Source organism: Diabrotica virgifera, chromosome 7 (assembly GCF_917563875.1).
Source record: "Diabrotica virgifera virgifera chromosome 7, PGI_DIABVI_V3a".
In the NCBI taxonomy this organism is placed as follows: domain Eukaryota; kingdom Metazoa; phylum Arthropoda; class Insecta; order Coleoptera; family Chrysomelidae; genus Diabrotica; species Diabrotica virgifera.
Genome location: NC_065449.1, coordinates 72792182 through 72808063, shown reverse-complemented (window position 1 = coordinate 72808063; position 15882 = coordinate 72792182). Strand labels below are relative to the sequence as shown.

At 31.9% G+C, this 15882-nt stretch overlaps 1 protein-coding gene across 1 annotated transcript in view; it reads right to left on the bottom strand.

The window, feature by feature from the left end:
* Positions 1-15882, bottom strand: part of LOC114327663 (CLIP domain-containing serine protease B10-like) — a 48391-nt gene that overhangs the window by 17815 nt on the left and 14694 nt on the right. The window contains exons 3-4 of the mRNA XM_028276337.2: positions 11981-12159; positions 3667-3839 (exon numbers count right to left, since the gene is read on the bottom strand). Coding sequence (XP_028132138.1) covers positions 3667-3839; positions 11981-12159 — 352 coding nt within the window. The remainder of the gene's footprint in view (positions 1-3666; positions 3840-11980; positions 12160-15882) is intronic.

Below are 15882 nucleotides of genomic sequence, written 5' to 3'. Positions count from 1 at the left end.
TCCATACAACATTAAACAGGTATGAAGATTTTATAGTACACTACATCGACGACTTACTACTTTTTTCACCAGATACATTGAGTCATTTGAAACACATAAAAATTATCTTAGAAGAGTTGGACAAGGCCGGATTAAAATTAAATATTGAAAAATGTCAATGTTTTCAAAAAGAAGTGACATATTTGGGTTTTAAATTGGAAACAAAAACAATTAGTTTATCCGAGGACCGAGTAAAACTCATGGATGAATACCCTAGGCCAACGAATTTGAAAACATTGAGAGGTTTTCTTGGTACGATCAACTATTTCAAAAAACTAATTCCTGATTTGAGCCAGAAGGAGATTCCATTGAAAAAATTACTGAATAAAAGGTGTTAAATGGAATTAGAAAGAAGAACAAGAGAAGGCTTTCCAAATATTAAAAGAAGAATTCTCGAAAGAAACGAAAATATATCATCCCATGTACAATTTACCTTTGATACTACGAACTGATGCGTCCATACACAAATTCGCGGGAGTTTTGTCGCAGATACAAAACATCCAAGAAGTGCCAATTTGTTTTATTTCCCGGGTGACAAAAACACACAAAAGAAAATACAGTGTGACTGAATTATAGTTTGCTAGCGTACTTTTTTGTGTAAATAAGTTAAGGTTTTATTTATTGGGAGCAAAATTAACAATCGAAACAGATCATGCAGCCTTGCTGCATATCATGAAAAATCGATTGGTTAACAATCGTATACATCGAGGCATTTTGTTACTACAGGAGTATGATTTTGAGTTTCGATATATAAAAGGAAAAGACAACATTATAGCCGACGCTCTCACACGGGATGAAGACACTGGAAAAAAGGAAGCAATTGGTTTTCAGGTGGGACTAAATATTTTGACACAAGAGGAAGGTGTATTTTCGTTAAACGAAGTAAGAACAAATCAAGAAGATCTGGAGGAAAGAGAAAAAAGAAGAACGGAGAGGGAAAATTACATTTTCTTCAAAATAATCGATAGAAAGGAACTATATTTGGTAACACAGACATTGGCAGAGAGGATCATACAGAAATTACACGATGACAATGGACATATCGGTGGCAGGAAGGTTTGGCTGGTTTTTTGAGAAAACTATATCTGCCGAAAAGATTACCGGATTGCCAAAGAAGTGACCCAAAAATGCGAAATATGTCAAAAATATAAAGGCAGAAATTTCAGAAATGAAAATATTGCTAAAAATATTGTATCCCGTCACAAACTGGATATTGTAGCAATAGATATGTTAAGTGATCTGATCATGACCACGCAAAGGAACAAACATATTTTGTTGATGGTCAATATATTTTCAAAATATGTAAAGTTATACAGTTGTAGTACGACAAAGGGGGAAGAAATAATGAGAAAGATTGACAATTTTATAGCCACCGTAGGAACTCCAAGAAGAATTCTCTTAGACAATGCGACGTATTTCCGGAGTGAGCGTTTCAAGGGACAGCTTCAAGACAGGCGAATAGGGATAAAATTTTGTCAGTATCCGACATCCTCAAAGTAATTCTTCAGAGCGTTTTATAGAGGAGACTACGAAATTCCTTCACATTGCTGCAAATGGACAACATCGACGATAGGATAGAAAAGTGGCAGAAATAGAAAACTACTTAAACACCATTCCAAGTACGGTGACAAAAGAGACTCCAGAATATACCATGAAGGGTATTATGCCAGTACGGTCATGGGAAGAACCTGAGCAGAGGGAATACCAACGAGTTTTGGAAACTGTGCAGAGGAGGCTGCAGCGCAGTAATGAGAAATGTCTCCAAAGGAAAAATAATAATAGAAGACGACGACCAGTGACTTTTCAGAAGGGAGAAAAGGTGCTTGTAAGGGCGTTACGAGTATCAAATCTCACTGGGGACGTTTGCGCAAAGCTAATGCCTATTTTCGAGGGTCCATACATCGTGCACAATGAAGATGGAATAAACAGTTATGCTCTGAGGCGTGTGGACTCAGAAAAGATAAGAGGAGCTTACAATATCCATGATGTGTACAAATACTACGAATAAAGACAAATGCATAAAATTTAAGGTAGGGTAAGAAAATGAGATTATTATAACATGATAACAAGAGAAAAGTTTTGTTGTCGAGAGAAAATAATTTTTTTGTTGCACTTATTAAAAACGATTTTATCTCAAATCAAGGCGGGGATTTTTTAGGATATCATTTTATCAAACAAAGATAGAATAAAAACTTTATTTTTTTTTTAATATAACGCGGGCACATAATTTTGATACACCCTGCATATTGATTTGTAACTATTTATTATAAGTTAGTTTTTAAGCAGTGGGTTTATTCTTAATGAGTTTTTTCCTGAAGAATTAAAGGCATTAGTAAATAAAGTAATGTGAATAGACAATTTATTTCGGGATTATAATTTAAAACGGTTGCTTTGTTAAGGGAGAGGCCAAAAGCCACAGGTAATTATTATATTTAGAAAAGTAAGATAGAGAAAGTTATAATTTTAAGTCTCTTTGTTTAAGCCCCAAGTAAATTTGTAGAATTCCCGAAAAGTAATTATCATGAGTAGAAGTATTTGTTTGGAAGGATGCATGGGTTTTTCGAATGAAAAAAGTGGAATGGGGATGAGAGAAGGGTGAATGTTCATATATTTTGGAAAAGGAGATTATTATGTGACCGGCATCGCAGAAGAGCAGTCAAAGTTTTCGTGAATAGTTCAGAAGCAAGTACCAGTGGTTGTTAGATAGTGAAGAGTGTAGCTGAAAAGTGGAACGAGAGACAGATCAAATTGAGAAGAAATACTTCTTTGATTCTGTAAAGTCCAAGGGAGAGAACATTATTGTGAGAAAGAGAGGAGGGAATTTTGGAGTCTTTTTTTAACGAGTAATGGTCAAAAGAGGCCTGGCTCGTGTTTTGAAGAATTAGTTGCTGGTATGCTGTTGAATTGATGCTGACAACGGAGAGGGCTTTGATGGGTAGCCTAACATAATCAACAAGGAAGAGCTGTTTGGGTCAAGAGGAGACATCATTGTGTGTGAGTCAAAAGGTCAGTCAATAGCTTATGTGATAGATTTTCTGTATGTTTAGAAGTTAATTTTTTTAAGTAAAAGCATATGAACTAAGATTCCAATATTTCAAAAAGTTAATAGGAAGTACAAGTAGTTTTGCGAATATCTAAATTTGTTTGTTTAGTTTGTTTTATCAATGTTATCAAGAACAAACCGATAAATATTCGTTGAATTAAAATTAATTTATGTGGTAAAAGTTTCATTGGGACAGTTATGCCCACAGGATTTAATTGATAAATTTGCAGAATATTGCTTTTAATAATAAAAGATATTTGTATGTGCTTATTTATGGTATTTCTACTTATTTCCTTTTCCTATTTTATCCCGATAAGGATCAACTAAGAAATACTGAAACCATGAGAAAGGATAAGTATAACCTAATATAATTTAGTTATTTTTTTTGTATGATAAAAAGGCACCCTGAGATTTTTCTTAATTTTTATGTACGATTTACAACAATTGAATAATTAATTAAATAAATACTTATTATTATAAATGTAAGAGAAAGCAGATCATAACAATAAATATTTATATATTCAACTATTAATATTTGTGAATATTTCTTGGTTTAACATTAACTTAAATTAATACAGACTTACCGTTAAATTCTACATCTTGAGCTAATTTTACTATACCAATATTATTTTGAGGCATTGGTCCTTCAGTTTTAAGTTCTCTGTGGATAAACAGTTTTTCAACAGGTATATTTATATGTTCATCTTTGCATTGCTTGTGAGGTCTACAGTTGTGGTCTCCAAGATTAACCGTCATTCTAAAAAAATAAATTTTAGTTAAATTGTATACAGTACGTAAATTGTTCAGCTGGACATAGGGAACATACATTGTATACAGTGAGCACCTAAAGGTTGGAATAAATTCATTTTCTCGAGAATGGACGGTTTTGAAAAAAAAAATCCCGAAACAGGTCAATGTTTGTTTGTAAATGACGACTTTTTGGCATACACATAATACTAGTGACGTCACCCATTTGGGCGTGATGACGTCATCGATTATTTTTTAAATGAGAATAGGGGTCGTGTGATAGCTCATTTGAAAGGTAATGAAATTCTCTATTTAGTTGTATAAATATTAACATAATTATTTATACAGGTTGTCGAAAAATTTTTTTTTGAATTAAATTAATTGACAAAAAGGAAATATGTGAAATTTATTTAATTCAAAATAGATTTTACTGCTCTCAGAGATCAGAAAAAATGCCCAAATTGTCAAAAGGCAGGTGGGTGGCTGCTTTAATATTGAATTTGCAAAAAACAATATTTTTTATTTGTCAAATAAACATTTTTTCCTGTTTTCTGATAGCAGTAAAATGTATTTTGAATTAAATCAATTACAAAGATTCTTCTTTTTATGTCAATAATTTTTGAATTACCTTTCAAATGAGCTATGTCACGACCCCTATTCTCATTTAAAAAAATCATCGATGACTTCATCACGCCTAAATGGGTGACGTCATTAGTGTGATATATATGATAAAAAGTCGTAATTTACAAATAAAAATCGACCTATTTCTGGATTTTTTTCTGTAATTGTCCATTCCCGAGAAAATGAATTGATTCCAACTTTTACGTGCTCACTGTATATTTAGATACATAAATACATACATTTTATTATATTGAGATAATTGTGGCAACTGAGCTCTCTCGATGACAATATGGTTGTTAGCATTAAGAGGCATTAACCTCAAAATTGACAAATCATTTCGACTGACACAAATAAACGTCAAAATATGACAATGTAGTAGCTACATATTTTTATCCTAAGGGAATGGGAAAACTGTGTAGTTTTGAAATTATGTAGTTTTTAAATAAATTTTTTTTTAAATTAAAGTAAAATTATTAACTCATTAATCATAAGCAGTTTTTGATTTATTTATTGACAGCTTTGCTTCAAAACTCACTCATTCTATTCGTTCTAACAGCTCTATTGCACCAAAAACTCGTACGCGAACAGAAGCTTCAACTAACACAGGTTAGCGCAGTTGCCACAATTCTCTTAATGTATATTCCACTGGCGAAGCGTCCGTGTAACCACTGTTACCATTGGTAACAGTTAAAAATCTAGCAATAAATATTTTATGACTGTTATGAAATAATTCCATTTATATTTTTTACCAACAGAAATATTTATTAATAGTACCTAATTCAGTAAATAGCCAACTAGACGCACGAAAATACTGGCGAGATAAATGAATCCATTGGACTTTATTATATGCTGTTACCGATAATGGCAGTGGTAACGCAGGAGAAACCTCGCTATCGCTCGGAACTAGCTCGTTTCTGAAAATTTTGAAGGAGCGACGGCTCTGTTCGAGCGACGAGAGACAGCGCGCGGGCACGCTGTGTATATCAGTATTGTCACCATTTTGAGGATTGGTAACATTAGTTTAGTACCTATTACAGATTTAGTACATTGTGCGTCTATTTAAACATGGAAGAGTGTTGCTACAAGGTTGATACGTATTGCGTAACTGATATTATTGAAAATGGAAGAATTAAAATATGAGCAATAGTTTTCAAAATCTATTCTTTTACCTACTTGTTTATTTTTTTATGTTAATTTTATGGTAGAATAATACAGCGTGTGTCAGCCAAATGGATTCAATTCAATAGTTCAAATACTAATTGTTTTTTTGAAAAATGCTCAGACCTGTCGATTAGTATTTTAAATCTTAATTTTTTACATATAATAATAATGTATACGGGGTGTCCCAATTTAGAAATATGACGTCATCGTTAATTTTCTTAAATAGCAACTCTCTTATTTTAATGGCTATTTAGATAAAGCGTGTAAAGCTATACATAACTGCCAAATATCAAATTTTTATTTTTTAACATTTCCAAGATAATAAAAAATAACTTTATGTCTGTAATGTGGAATAAACTTAATAGTTCAAATAATAATTGTTTTTTTTTTGAAAAATGCTTAGACCTGTCGATTAGTATTTGTAATCGAAATTTTTTACATACAATAATAATGTATACAGGGTGTCCCAATTTAGAGATTTAATGTTATGTTTTATTATCTTGTAAATGGTAAGGAATAACAATTTCGTATTTTGTAGATATGTATAACTTTACACACCCTATCAAAATAGCTATCAAAATGACAGTATTGCCATTTAAGAAAATCAATGATGACGCCATATCTCTAAATTGGGACACCCTGTATACATTATTATTGTATGAAAAAAATTTCCATTTGAAATACTAATCGACAGATTAAATCATTTAAAAAAAACAATTAGTATTTAAACTATTGAATTTATTCCAGATTACAGACACGACTTTGTTATTTTTTATTATCTTGTAAATGGTAAGGAATAAAAATTTGATATTTTGCAGTTATGTATAACTTTACACACCCTATCCAAATAGCTATCAAAATGACAGTTTTGCCATTTAAGAAAATCAATGATGACGCCATATATCTAAATTGGGACACCCTGTATACATTATTATTATTGAATAAAAAAAATTTCCATTTGAAATACTAATCGACAGATTCAGTCATTTTCCAAAAAAAAAAACAATTAGTATTTGAACTATTGAATTTATTCCATTTGGCTGACACAGTGTATGTTTAGTTTGTTTATTATTTATTCTTATATCTGTTACATATACATAATTACATACATATAATTTGGGAATAGTGATTTGTTTAATTTTATCCCACAGGATTGAAAACAAAAACTTATGTTCTGGAGGTTCAAAATAATTTTTTTACATCTGGTTTCGTAACACTTTAGAGAAAGTCACGCGTCGCCACTGGTATATTCCCTATGTCTAGCTGAACGATTTACGTACTGCATTATGTAAGGGAAAGTGGGGAAATGGTGCGCACTTAAGCAGAAATCGATTCTGTTGTAAATTCTTTCAACCTATCCTAACATCCAGTACGTTAGAGTAAGCCTTAACTCTTCTACTTTGCATATGTAAAATAAGTTTTAGAGAAATACAAAGTGCAAAAGCATAATATGAAAAAAAGAAAAGAAGTGCATTTGCGCACGATTGCCTACCCATGAGGGTAATCATGCGCACAGATTGGGAAATGGTGCGCACTAAATTAATGTTAGAAAAAAAACATTAATTTAAAATTAATGTAATAAAAACACTTCTTTCAAAAGTATAAAAATATTATGAAGAAATAAGAATTGTATGGTATACTTAAATGTCATATTTTTAACGTAAACAAAAGTTGCATTTATAATTTTCTGGGGTATTTACAGGTGTATATTCTGCGTGATTCCCCGAGGCACGTAATACACATGTATATCATAATCCTTTTTTTCCCTCTCTCCCCACAAATAGAGCATGTCTCGTTACGTACAGCTGGTTTTTCTAATGGTGGCGGAATGAAGCTTCATTCAACATCATCTAATTCGTCTTCATCGATAATATCTGACAAATAACCGTCTGTTACATCAGATGACTCAGGTGTTAGCTCTTTCTGCACTGTCTTCTTTTTTTGTTTGCCTTTTTTTGTTTTTTTCTTTTCTCTGTCTGGCGAGATATCTGGCGATTCTTTATCAAAATATCTTCAGCAGTTGCCTTTCTTGCTGCTTTCTGTTCCTCCTTTTTCTTAAGATTCTTGCCCATTAATCATCTCTTTTCATGGGCTTCCTCCAATTTTGTCTTCATTGGTGTGCTTGTAATTGTTGTCTTAATGTTATATCATGACTCCTTTTTGTAAACCCATAAAGCGAATCTTTGCTAGCTAACTTCTTCTCTTTATTAAAATTATTTAGGATATTATTTTCTTTAGCATACCTGAATACCAATCATCTAAGTTCTTTATGTTAAGCCATAGAATAATTTAGCAAGCGTTAACATTACATTCTCTTAATTATTTTTCTACTTCACCTGAAACACAGCTGTACAGCTGTGCGGCCTAAACGGGGTGGCGTGTGCAAACCTGTTAATCTTTTTTAAATCGATTCGGGAATATTGAAAGCCCTCTTGTTTCTTGTATTTTCTGCCATCATTTCTGATCACATTCATTTTTAAATCTTCGTCAATATATTTTTAAGAATCGTAGATTTTCTAGAGTAGGTTCGTGGCATCTGGCAATAAAAATGGTAATTTTTATATTTACCATTTCATTGTTTGTGGGGTAATCGTGCGCACTCCTGCGCACTCTTACCCCCTTGTGCCCTAAATAATAATCATCATCACAAACGGAAAACTACTGAACCATATCAACCAACAGATGCACCAAAATACACGTTAAACAACATGATTTAAATCAATAATAAGTCCAAAGCAATTGAATAAAGCCTAAGGATTTACCGTCCTATTTTTTGGAGAAGAAAGACTAGAAGAATTCTTGCAATTTTCAATAATCGGATCTGACTTAGTCCACGTGCAATGGTCGACTGAAGATAAGGGCGTAAACCGTTCATGAGATCGGTTGAAAGGTGTAGAACTAGTTGAGTTCGTAAAATCTTCCACGGAATTTGAAATACAATGCAGCGCACGATTACCCGCCGCGCACCATTCCCCCACTTTCCCTTATATTACTCCAAGAACATTTATCTACCGAGGCCAAATTCTGAAACTTGACAAAAAGAATAAACGTGAAGAAATCACTAAAAGAGCAAGACTGGCATAAGTCTTCTTCTTCTTGATGCGCCTATCCGTGACGAATGCTCAATCATCATGTAAATCTTCACCTTATCTGCAGAAACGCGGAAAAGCTGCACAGATGTTTTGTTGAACCGGGTTCTGAGGTTCTTCAGCCACGATGTTCTTCTTCTTCCTGGACCTCGCTTTCCAAATATTTTTTCTTGCAGAATGGCTTGTGCAGCGATAAAGAAAGCCAAGAGAAGAATGAGAAAACTAACATTAGGACACTGTCAAATGAAACGGACTCAACTATCGGAGCTACTATTTGCAGACGACATGGTATTAATAGCAGAAAACAGAGACGACTTACAGAACAATCTTGAAATCCTAGAAGAAGAACTATCAAACATAAATATGAAAATTAATACAGAGAAAACAAAAACAATGATAACTTCAAATACGAGGAAGACACACGCAATAGAATTAGACGGGAAACAACTAGAGCAAGTGGAATATTTTAAATACCTAGGAGTAATAATAGAATCAAATAATGGTAAACAAGACATGGAAATAAACGAGAGAATGGGATGAACAGGAAGCTTATTTAACATTATGAAAGCAACATTTTTGGAGAAAAAAGAGATACCGGAGAAAGTAAAAACGGCAGTCGTTAAATCAGTAGTTATACCAACAATCGTGTATAGCAGCGAGACATCGACATTGACGGGGAGACAAAAATCCAGATTCAATGCTATGGAAATAAGGTGTCTGAGGAAAATAGCAAACAGAAAACGGACAGACAAAATACGAAACGAAACAATTAGACAAAACCTAAAACTAGAACCAGTCAATGAAAAAATAGTAGAGGCACAACTTAAATCGTTCGGGCACGTGTGTAAAATGTCGAACGATTGGCTATCAAAGCGGGCGTCCGAAACGAGAGTGCAGGGGAAAAACAAAAGAGGAAGACCAAGAGTTATGTGGGTAGATGAAATCAGGAAAGAAGTCCACAAGAAGGGATTGACATTGGAAAGACAAGACACATTGACAAGAAACCTAACGCAAGATTGGAAAGCATGGAGACTACAATGCCAAACTCAACTCCACCAGCCTTACACCTAAAGGTAGAAAGGTTTAGGACTAAGTAAGTAAGTAACTACGATTATTTTTAAACGCTTTTATTTAGTTCAATAGTTTGCGTCAAATTTTTAGACGTTAATTTGACGGCCTTTTCTCCAATGCAAATGAATGAAAATTTGCAGACATATGCATTTGCGGGAACAATGCACGAATAGTCAATAAAATTTTTTTTAATGTTTATTAATTGTTTAAATAAAAAAACCATTTTTATGGAAAATGCTTAAATTCTCTTGTTTTTTACAATGTAAAAAACTTTAAAGTTTTACGGATTGTAGCTAATGATATGAACTATACATAATTTTACTTTATACGTTAATTGTTTACGTTATGCTTCATAAATAAACAATAAAGTTTCAATTTTTTTGCCGATTCCGACTACTTTTCATGTTAGCACATCTAACATATTTTAATAAACATGACGATATATTTTAATGTTTGAAAAGTGTAAGACTAAAAAGGAAAAAATAAAAAAATATGAAAAAAAAAATTTTAAGAAACGCTTTTCTTTAGTTACGAGTGACTAAAATTAAAAATATGTATTATAAAAAATCAACTAAAAACAAAAAATAAAAAAAATTTAAAAAATCTAACACATTTGTTAAAGAAAAGCGTGGGGCGAAAACCGTTTATTCGATGAAGACGCGCCACGCTTTTCTTTGACGAATGTGTTAGATTTTTTCAATTTTATTTATTTTTTGGTTTTTATTTGATTTTTTATAATATTTTTAATTTTAGTCACTCGTAACTAAAGAAAAGCGTTTCTTAAAATTTTTTTCATATTTTTTTATTTATAACTATTTTCTTGTACATTTATACATTGTTACATATTATTGTAACAGTATTATTGTATACATTTATACATATATTATCTTGTACATTTATTAATATACATTGCTGAATAAAAACGAAAGCTTATTTCCCTTACTTTAAAATGGCGTATAGTAAAAACTCCCTGGACTATTTTTAAATAAGATATCCGTAGGATATCCAAAAGTACCCAGAATTTTAGAAAAATTTTCGATTAGGAGAATATAATTGAATATTAGCATATAATTTTTAATTCCAAATAACTTTTCTTAATCACATTTTTCCATGTTGTGAAATATAAAGGTACGTACCCTTAAGCGAAATTTATATTTCTTAACATAGTACCTCGTCTATACTATTGATAAAATTTGATATCTGATTATTGCATCTTAGGTTTTAGGCTATGCAAGCATTCTATAAAAAATATTTTTTCATAAAGTTAATAATAAAAAAGTTTTCCATATGCTTCCAACTTAGTGGAACATATTTCATATGTATAAATGTATATGTAACATTTTCAAAAAGAATATCCTGTTTAAAAATAATCCTAGAATTTTTACAATGCAGCATTTTAAAGTCAAGACAACAAGCAATGTACATACCTAAATGTAGAAGAAAAAAAGTTATATTCAGAAATTTAAAAATAATCGTAAAACATATCAAAAATCGTTAAAGGTATAAAATTTTGAAAAACCATATTTTGCTAAAAAACAGTCATACAACTTTCCGTAGTAGACCATTTTAAAGACAACTCACTTCTCTTTTTACTAATGTGCCATTGCATATACCTAAAGCTACGAAGAAAAAAAGTTACAGAACAATGTTTGCGAAATAATAAGGAAAATAATCCAAAAGTGCTGTGAGTGGCGAATTTAGAAAAATCTAATTTCGCCATCTATAGATAATCCTAAAGACTTCTACCAAACGTTAACGAAGTTTTTTTCTGTGAAGCAATGTCCTAGCAAAATATATGCCCTTGGAAAAGTTATGGGGCAAAACACAAGGTTGTTTTCTTTTGTGTTTTTAGTTGCTTTTTTACTATATTTTTTGTAATGGCCATATATTTTTTTGTAACCCACCCTTATGCACCGTGTGCCTAGGGACTAATTCACCCCTTTCTCAAAAAGCACCTCTTTAAATGGTAGCAGGGTAGCACTACACGGTTTTTTTCATATTTAAAGGTCCATTGACTATATGAAACAATAAAACCCCGATAACGTTGTACTTCCTTTTAACTCCCTTATTTTGAGCATTATAGTCAATAGCCTAATAGGAACTCTCATTGGAACTTAAATGAAAACAAAAAATGTGATATGTTTTATGTTGCACATTATTCTTTTTTATAAAATAATAATATATTAGAATAATAAATGATGTTACTTACAACCGACCGAGCCTTTTTTGAGTCTTTCTCGTTAGGCATAGACCTGCCGTTAAAACTATTCTTTTACTAATTAGTGTACCTTCACACGATGTCTTTGATCTATTGTAATGAAGTCTTGCTGTCCACGGAAATTCTCCATCCAATGTTATTCGTCCACCACTTGGCCTTTCATCAACCCTCTAAAATTAAACAATTATTATATTTTATTACACAAAGTTTCAATAGTTCCAAAAGTTATGCATCACCTAAACTTCATCTGTGAAAAAACTATGCTATAAAACTTCACCTAAACTATACTCATTTTCATACAGGGTGAGTCGTGAGGAACTGTACATACTCCTATTTCGTATAGAGGCTCCTATGGGGAATAACAAATGACCATTAAAAAGTGTCTGCTCCCCTTGTTTAATAATATACAGGGCGAGTTTCGAATTTTGACAGAAATTTTTATTCGTCATAATTTTTGAACGGTCAGATCGATGTGTCTCTTATTTTGGTCAATCGTTACACTATTACCACCTAATCATCTGATTTATTCAAACTAGAAAAAAAATAGGTTCGGCTTTAAAAAATTAGTTCGTTTGTGTCTTAGAGAAAATTTCACCCTGTATACGCTTTTTTAAAACTCTAATATGAATTTTACAAATTAGACAAATAGGCAATTAAAATGGCATATTTATTTTTTTCCCCACGTGATTACTTAATTTTTTATAAACAAATCAAATTTGACTATGAATAATAATTTAAAGTTTGGTAAAGTGAACCATAGATTATAAAAAAATTACTTTTATTACAAAAATTAATTTTTTTAACAAATATTTAATTTATGTTACCACCCAATCAACTGATTTATTCAAACTAGAAAAAATCAGGCCCGGATTTAAAAAATTATTTCGTTTTGGTCTTAGAAAAAATTTCATCCTGTATACGCTTTTTGAAAACTATAATATGAATTTTACAAATTAGACAAATAGGCAATTAAAATGGCATATTTATTTTTTCCCCGCACGATTACTTAATTTTTAATTGAAAAATCAAATTCAAAATCGGAATTTTAACTTAAAAATGAAAAAAAAAAGATGAAATCACGGTTTAACTCGCTACAAAGTTCCATTTTAATTTTTTTTTCTGAAATTTTTACAGCACATATCTCTTACCATTGTGAAAACTATGACAATTGTTGTAGACTTTCAGTCTTCTTCTCGTAAAAGTTATGAATTTTTAAAAATAAAAGGTGCAGATTCGTGAATTGCAAAGTTAAATCAGAAAAATTAAGTGAAAAAATTTAAAATTTATATATTTGATCACGTCTATATTAAACTATAGAGTCCAAAGAGAAGTGTTATGGGGAGTTTTAAATCTAGACGTTTTATAGAAAAAAAAAAAAATGGTGAAACTTTTAATTTTAAGAAAAACGTTGTTAAATTTTTTTTATTTTTATGGTAAAATTGCGATTTTGACAAATTTGATTTTTTAATAAGAAATTAAGTAATCGTATGGGAAAAAAATAAATCTGCCATTTTAATTGGCTATTTTGTCTAATTTGTAAAATTCATATTAGAGTTTTTAAAAAGCGTATACAGGGTGAAGTTTTTTCTAAGACCCAAACGAACTAATTTTTTAAAGCCGGACCTGATTTTTTTTTAATTTGAATAAATCATTTTATTGGGTGGTAATATAAATCAAATATTTGTTTAAAAAAATTAATTTTTGTAATAAAAGTTAATTTTTTTTTAAATCTACTATTCACTTTGCCAAATTTTTAATTCATAGTCAATTTAATTTTTTTATAAAAAATTAAGTAATCGTGTGGGGAAAAAATAAATATGTCATTTTAATTGCCTATTTGTCTAATTTGTAAAATTAATATTAGAGTTTTCAAAAAGCGTATACAGGGTGAAATTTTTTCTAAGACCCAAACGAAATAATTTTTTTAAAGCCGGACCTGATTTTTTTCTAGTTTGAATAAATCAGTTGATTAGGTGGTAATAGTATAACGATTGACCAAAATAAGAGGCACATCGAGCTGACCGTTCAAAAATTATGACGAATATAAATTTCTGTCAAAATGCGAAACTCGCCCTGTACATTATTAAACAATGAGAGCAGACACTTTTTAATGGTCATTTGTTATTCCCCATAGGGGCCTCTCTACGAGGTAGGAGTATGTACAGTTCCTCATGACTCACCCTGTATAAGCGAGGAAATAAAGCATTATACCTCTAACTTTTTTAAAGTAAGACGGGTCGTTATGAAACCTGTTGCATTTCATTCGGGAGAGCTTCAGGAGAAAGTTGACCTATTGGCATGAGGAACAAATGAAAATTGCATTTTTGTAGGCGGAAAATCCATTTTCCAAAGTGCATATCCAAGTGTTTAAAAAATAAAAACTCACAACTCTGAAAATAATAATGACAATAGATTCAATTTGCATACTCGGGGGGTTTTTGAGGTCGCTGAACAGTAATATCGGGTCGTCGAATTCAAATCGGCGAAGCCGTAAGAGGTACCTGGTGTCCGGTATTCCGGTATGCACGTCGTCTTCTGGAGTTTTATGGAAATTCAATATGAAAATCGTTGAAACTTGCGATACCGAGGTTCTTAAGGTCGCTGAACACCAATATTGCTTCTACGATGCTGTACGAGGTACCTGGTGCGCGGTATCTACGTCATCTCCTGGAGTTTTATGAGAACTCGTTATGGAAATAGCTGAAATTTATTTTATGGGGGGTTTTTGAGTTCGCTGAACAAGAATATTTCATCGAAGATGCTGTACGAGGTACCTGGTGACCGATATCTACGTTATCTGCTGGAGTTTTTTTAAAATTCGGTATGAAAATTCGGTTTTTGAGGTGGCCGAACCCAAATATTGCATCGACAATGCTGTACGAGATATCTGGTGCACGGTATTTAAGTTATCTCGTGGAGTTTTCTGAAAATTCGGTATAAAAATAGTTGAAATTTATTATTTCGGAGTTTTTGATGTCGCTGAAGACGAATATTGCAAGAAAGGTGTTGCACGAGCTACCTGGTGCGTAGTATTTACGTCAACTCCTGGAGGTTTATAAAAATTCGTTATAAAATTCAACAGTGAGTAATAATAACAGAAAGTTATTTTAATTCAGAGCGCAGATTATAAAAATAAAAGAAAATCGAAATAGTTTTTAGTATTAGTAATATTTTCTTAATATAAAGATGTATGAACTTCTACTATGAGACTAAAACTCTCAGTAACCTTAAAAATCCCGAAATAACAAGTTTCAACACATTTTATTACAAATCTCCATAAAATTTCCGGAGACGACGTAGATACAGGGCATTAGTTTCCCTATGACCTTAGTCCTTTAGTCCCTTAGGACCTCGTACAGCATTGTCGAAGCAATATTTGTTTGCAGCGACCTCAAAACCCTCGAAATAACAAATTTCAACGATTTTCATAATGACTTACCCTAAAACCCCAGGATATGACGTACAAGCCGGGCACCAGATACCTCTTACAACTTCGCCGACCCGATATTCGTGTTCAGAGACCTCAAAAGCCTCGAGATAATAAATTTAAACTATTTTCATAACCACTTTTTATAAAACGCCAGGAGATGACGTGAATACCGGAATACCTGGAGACAGTTTAGCCGACCCGATATTCGTGTTCAGCGACCTCAAAAACCTCCCGATTATGAAAAGTGAACTCATTTCCAGGATTACTTTCAGAGTTGTGAATTTTTATTTTTTGAACACTTTGAGATGCACTTTGAAAAATACGTATTCCACCTACAACATGGAATTTTCATTTGTCCCTCATACCAATACGTCAACTTTTTTGCTGAAGCTCTCCCGAATCGATTTCAAAAGGTTTCATAATGATCCCTCTTACTTTAAAATAGTTAGAGGTTTAGGCGATT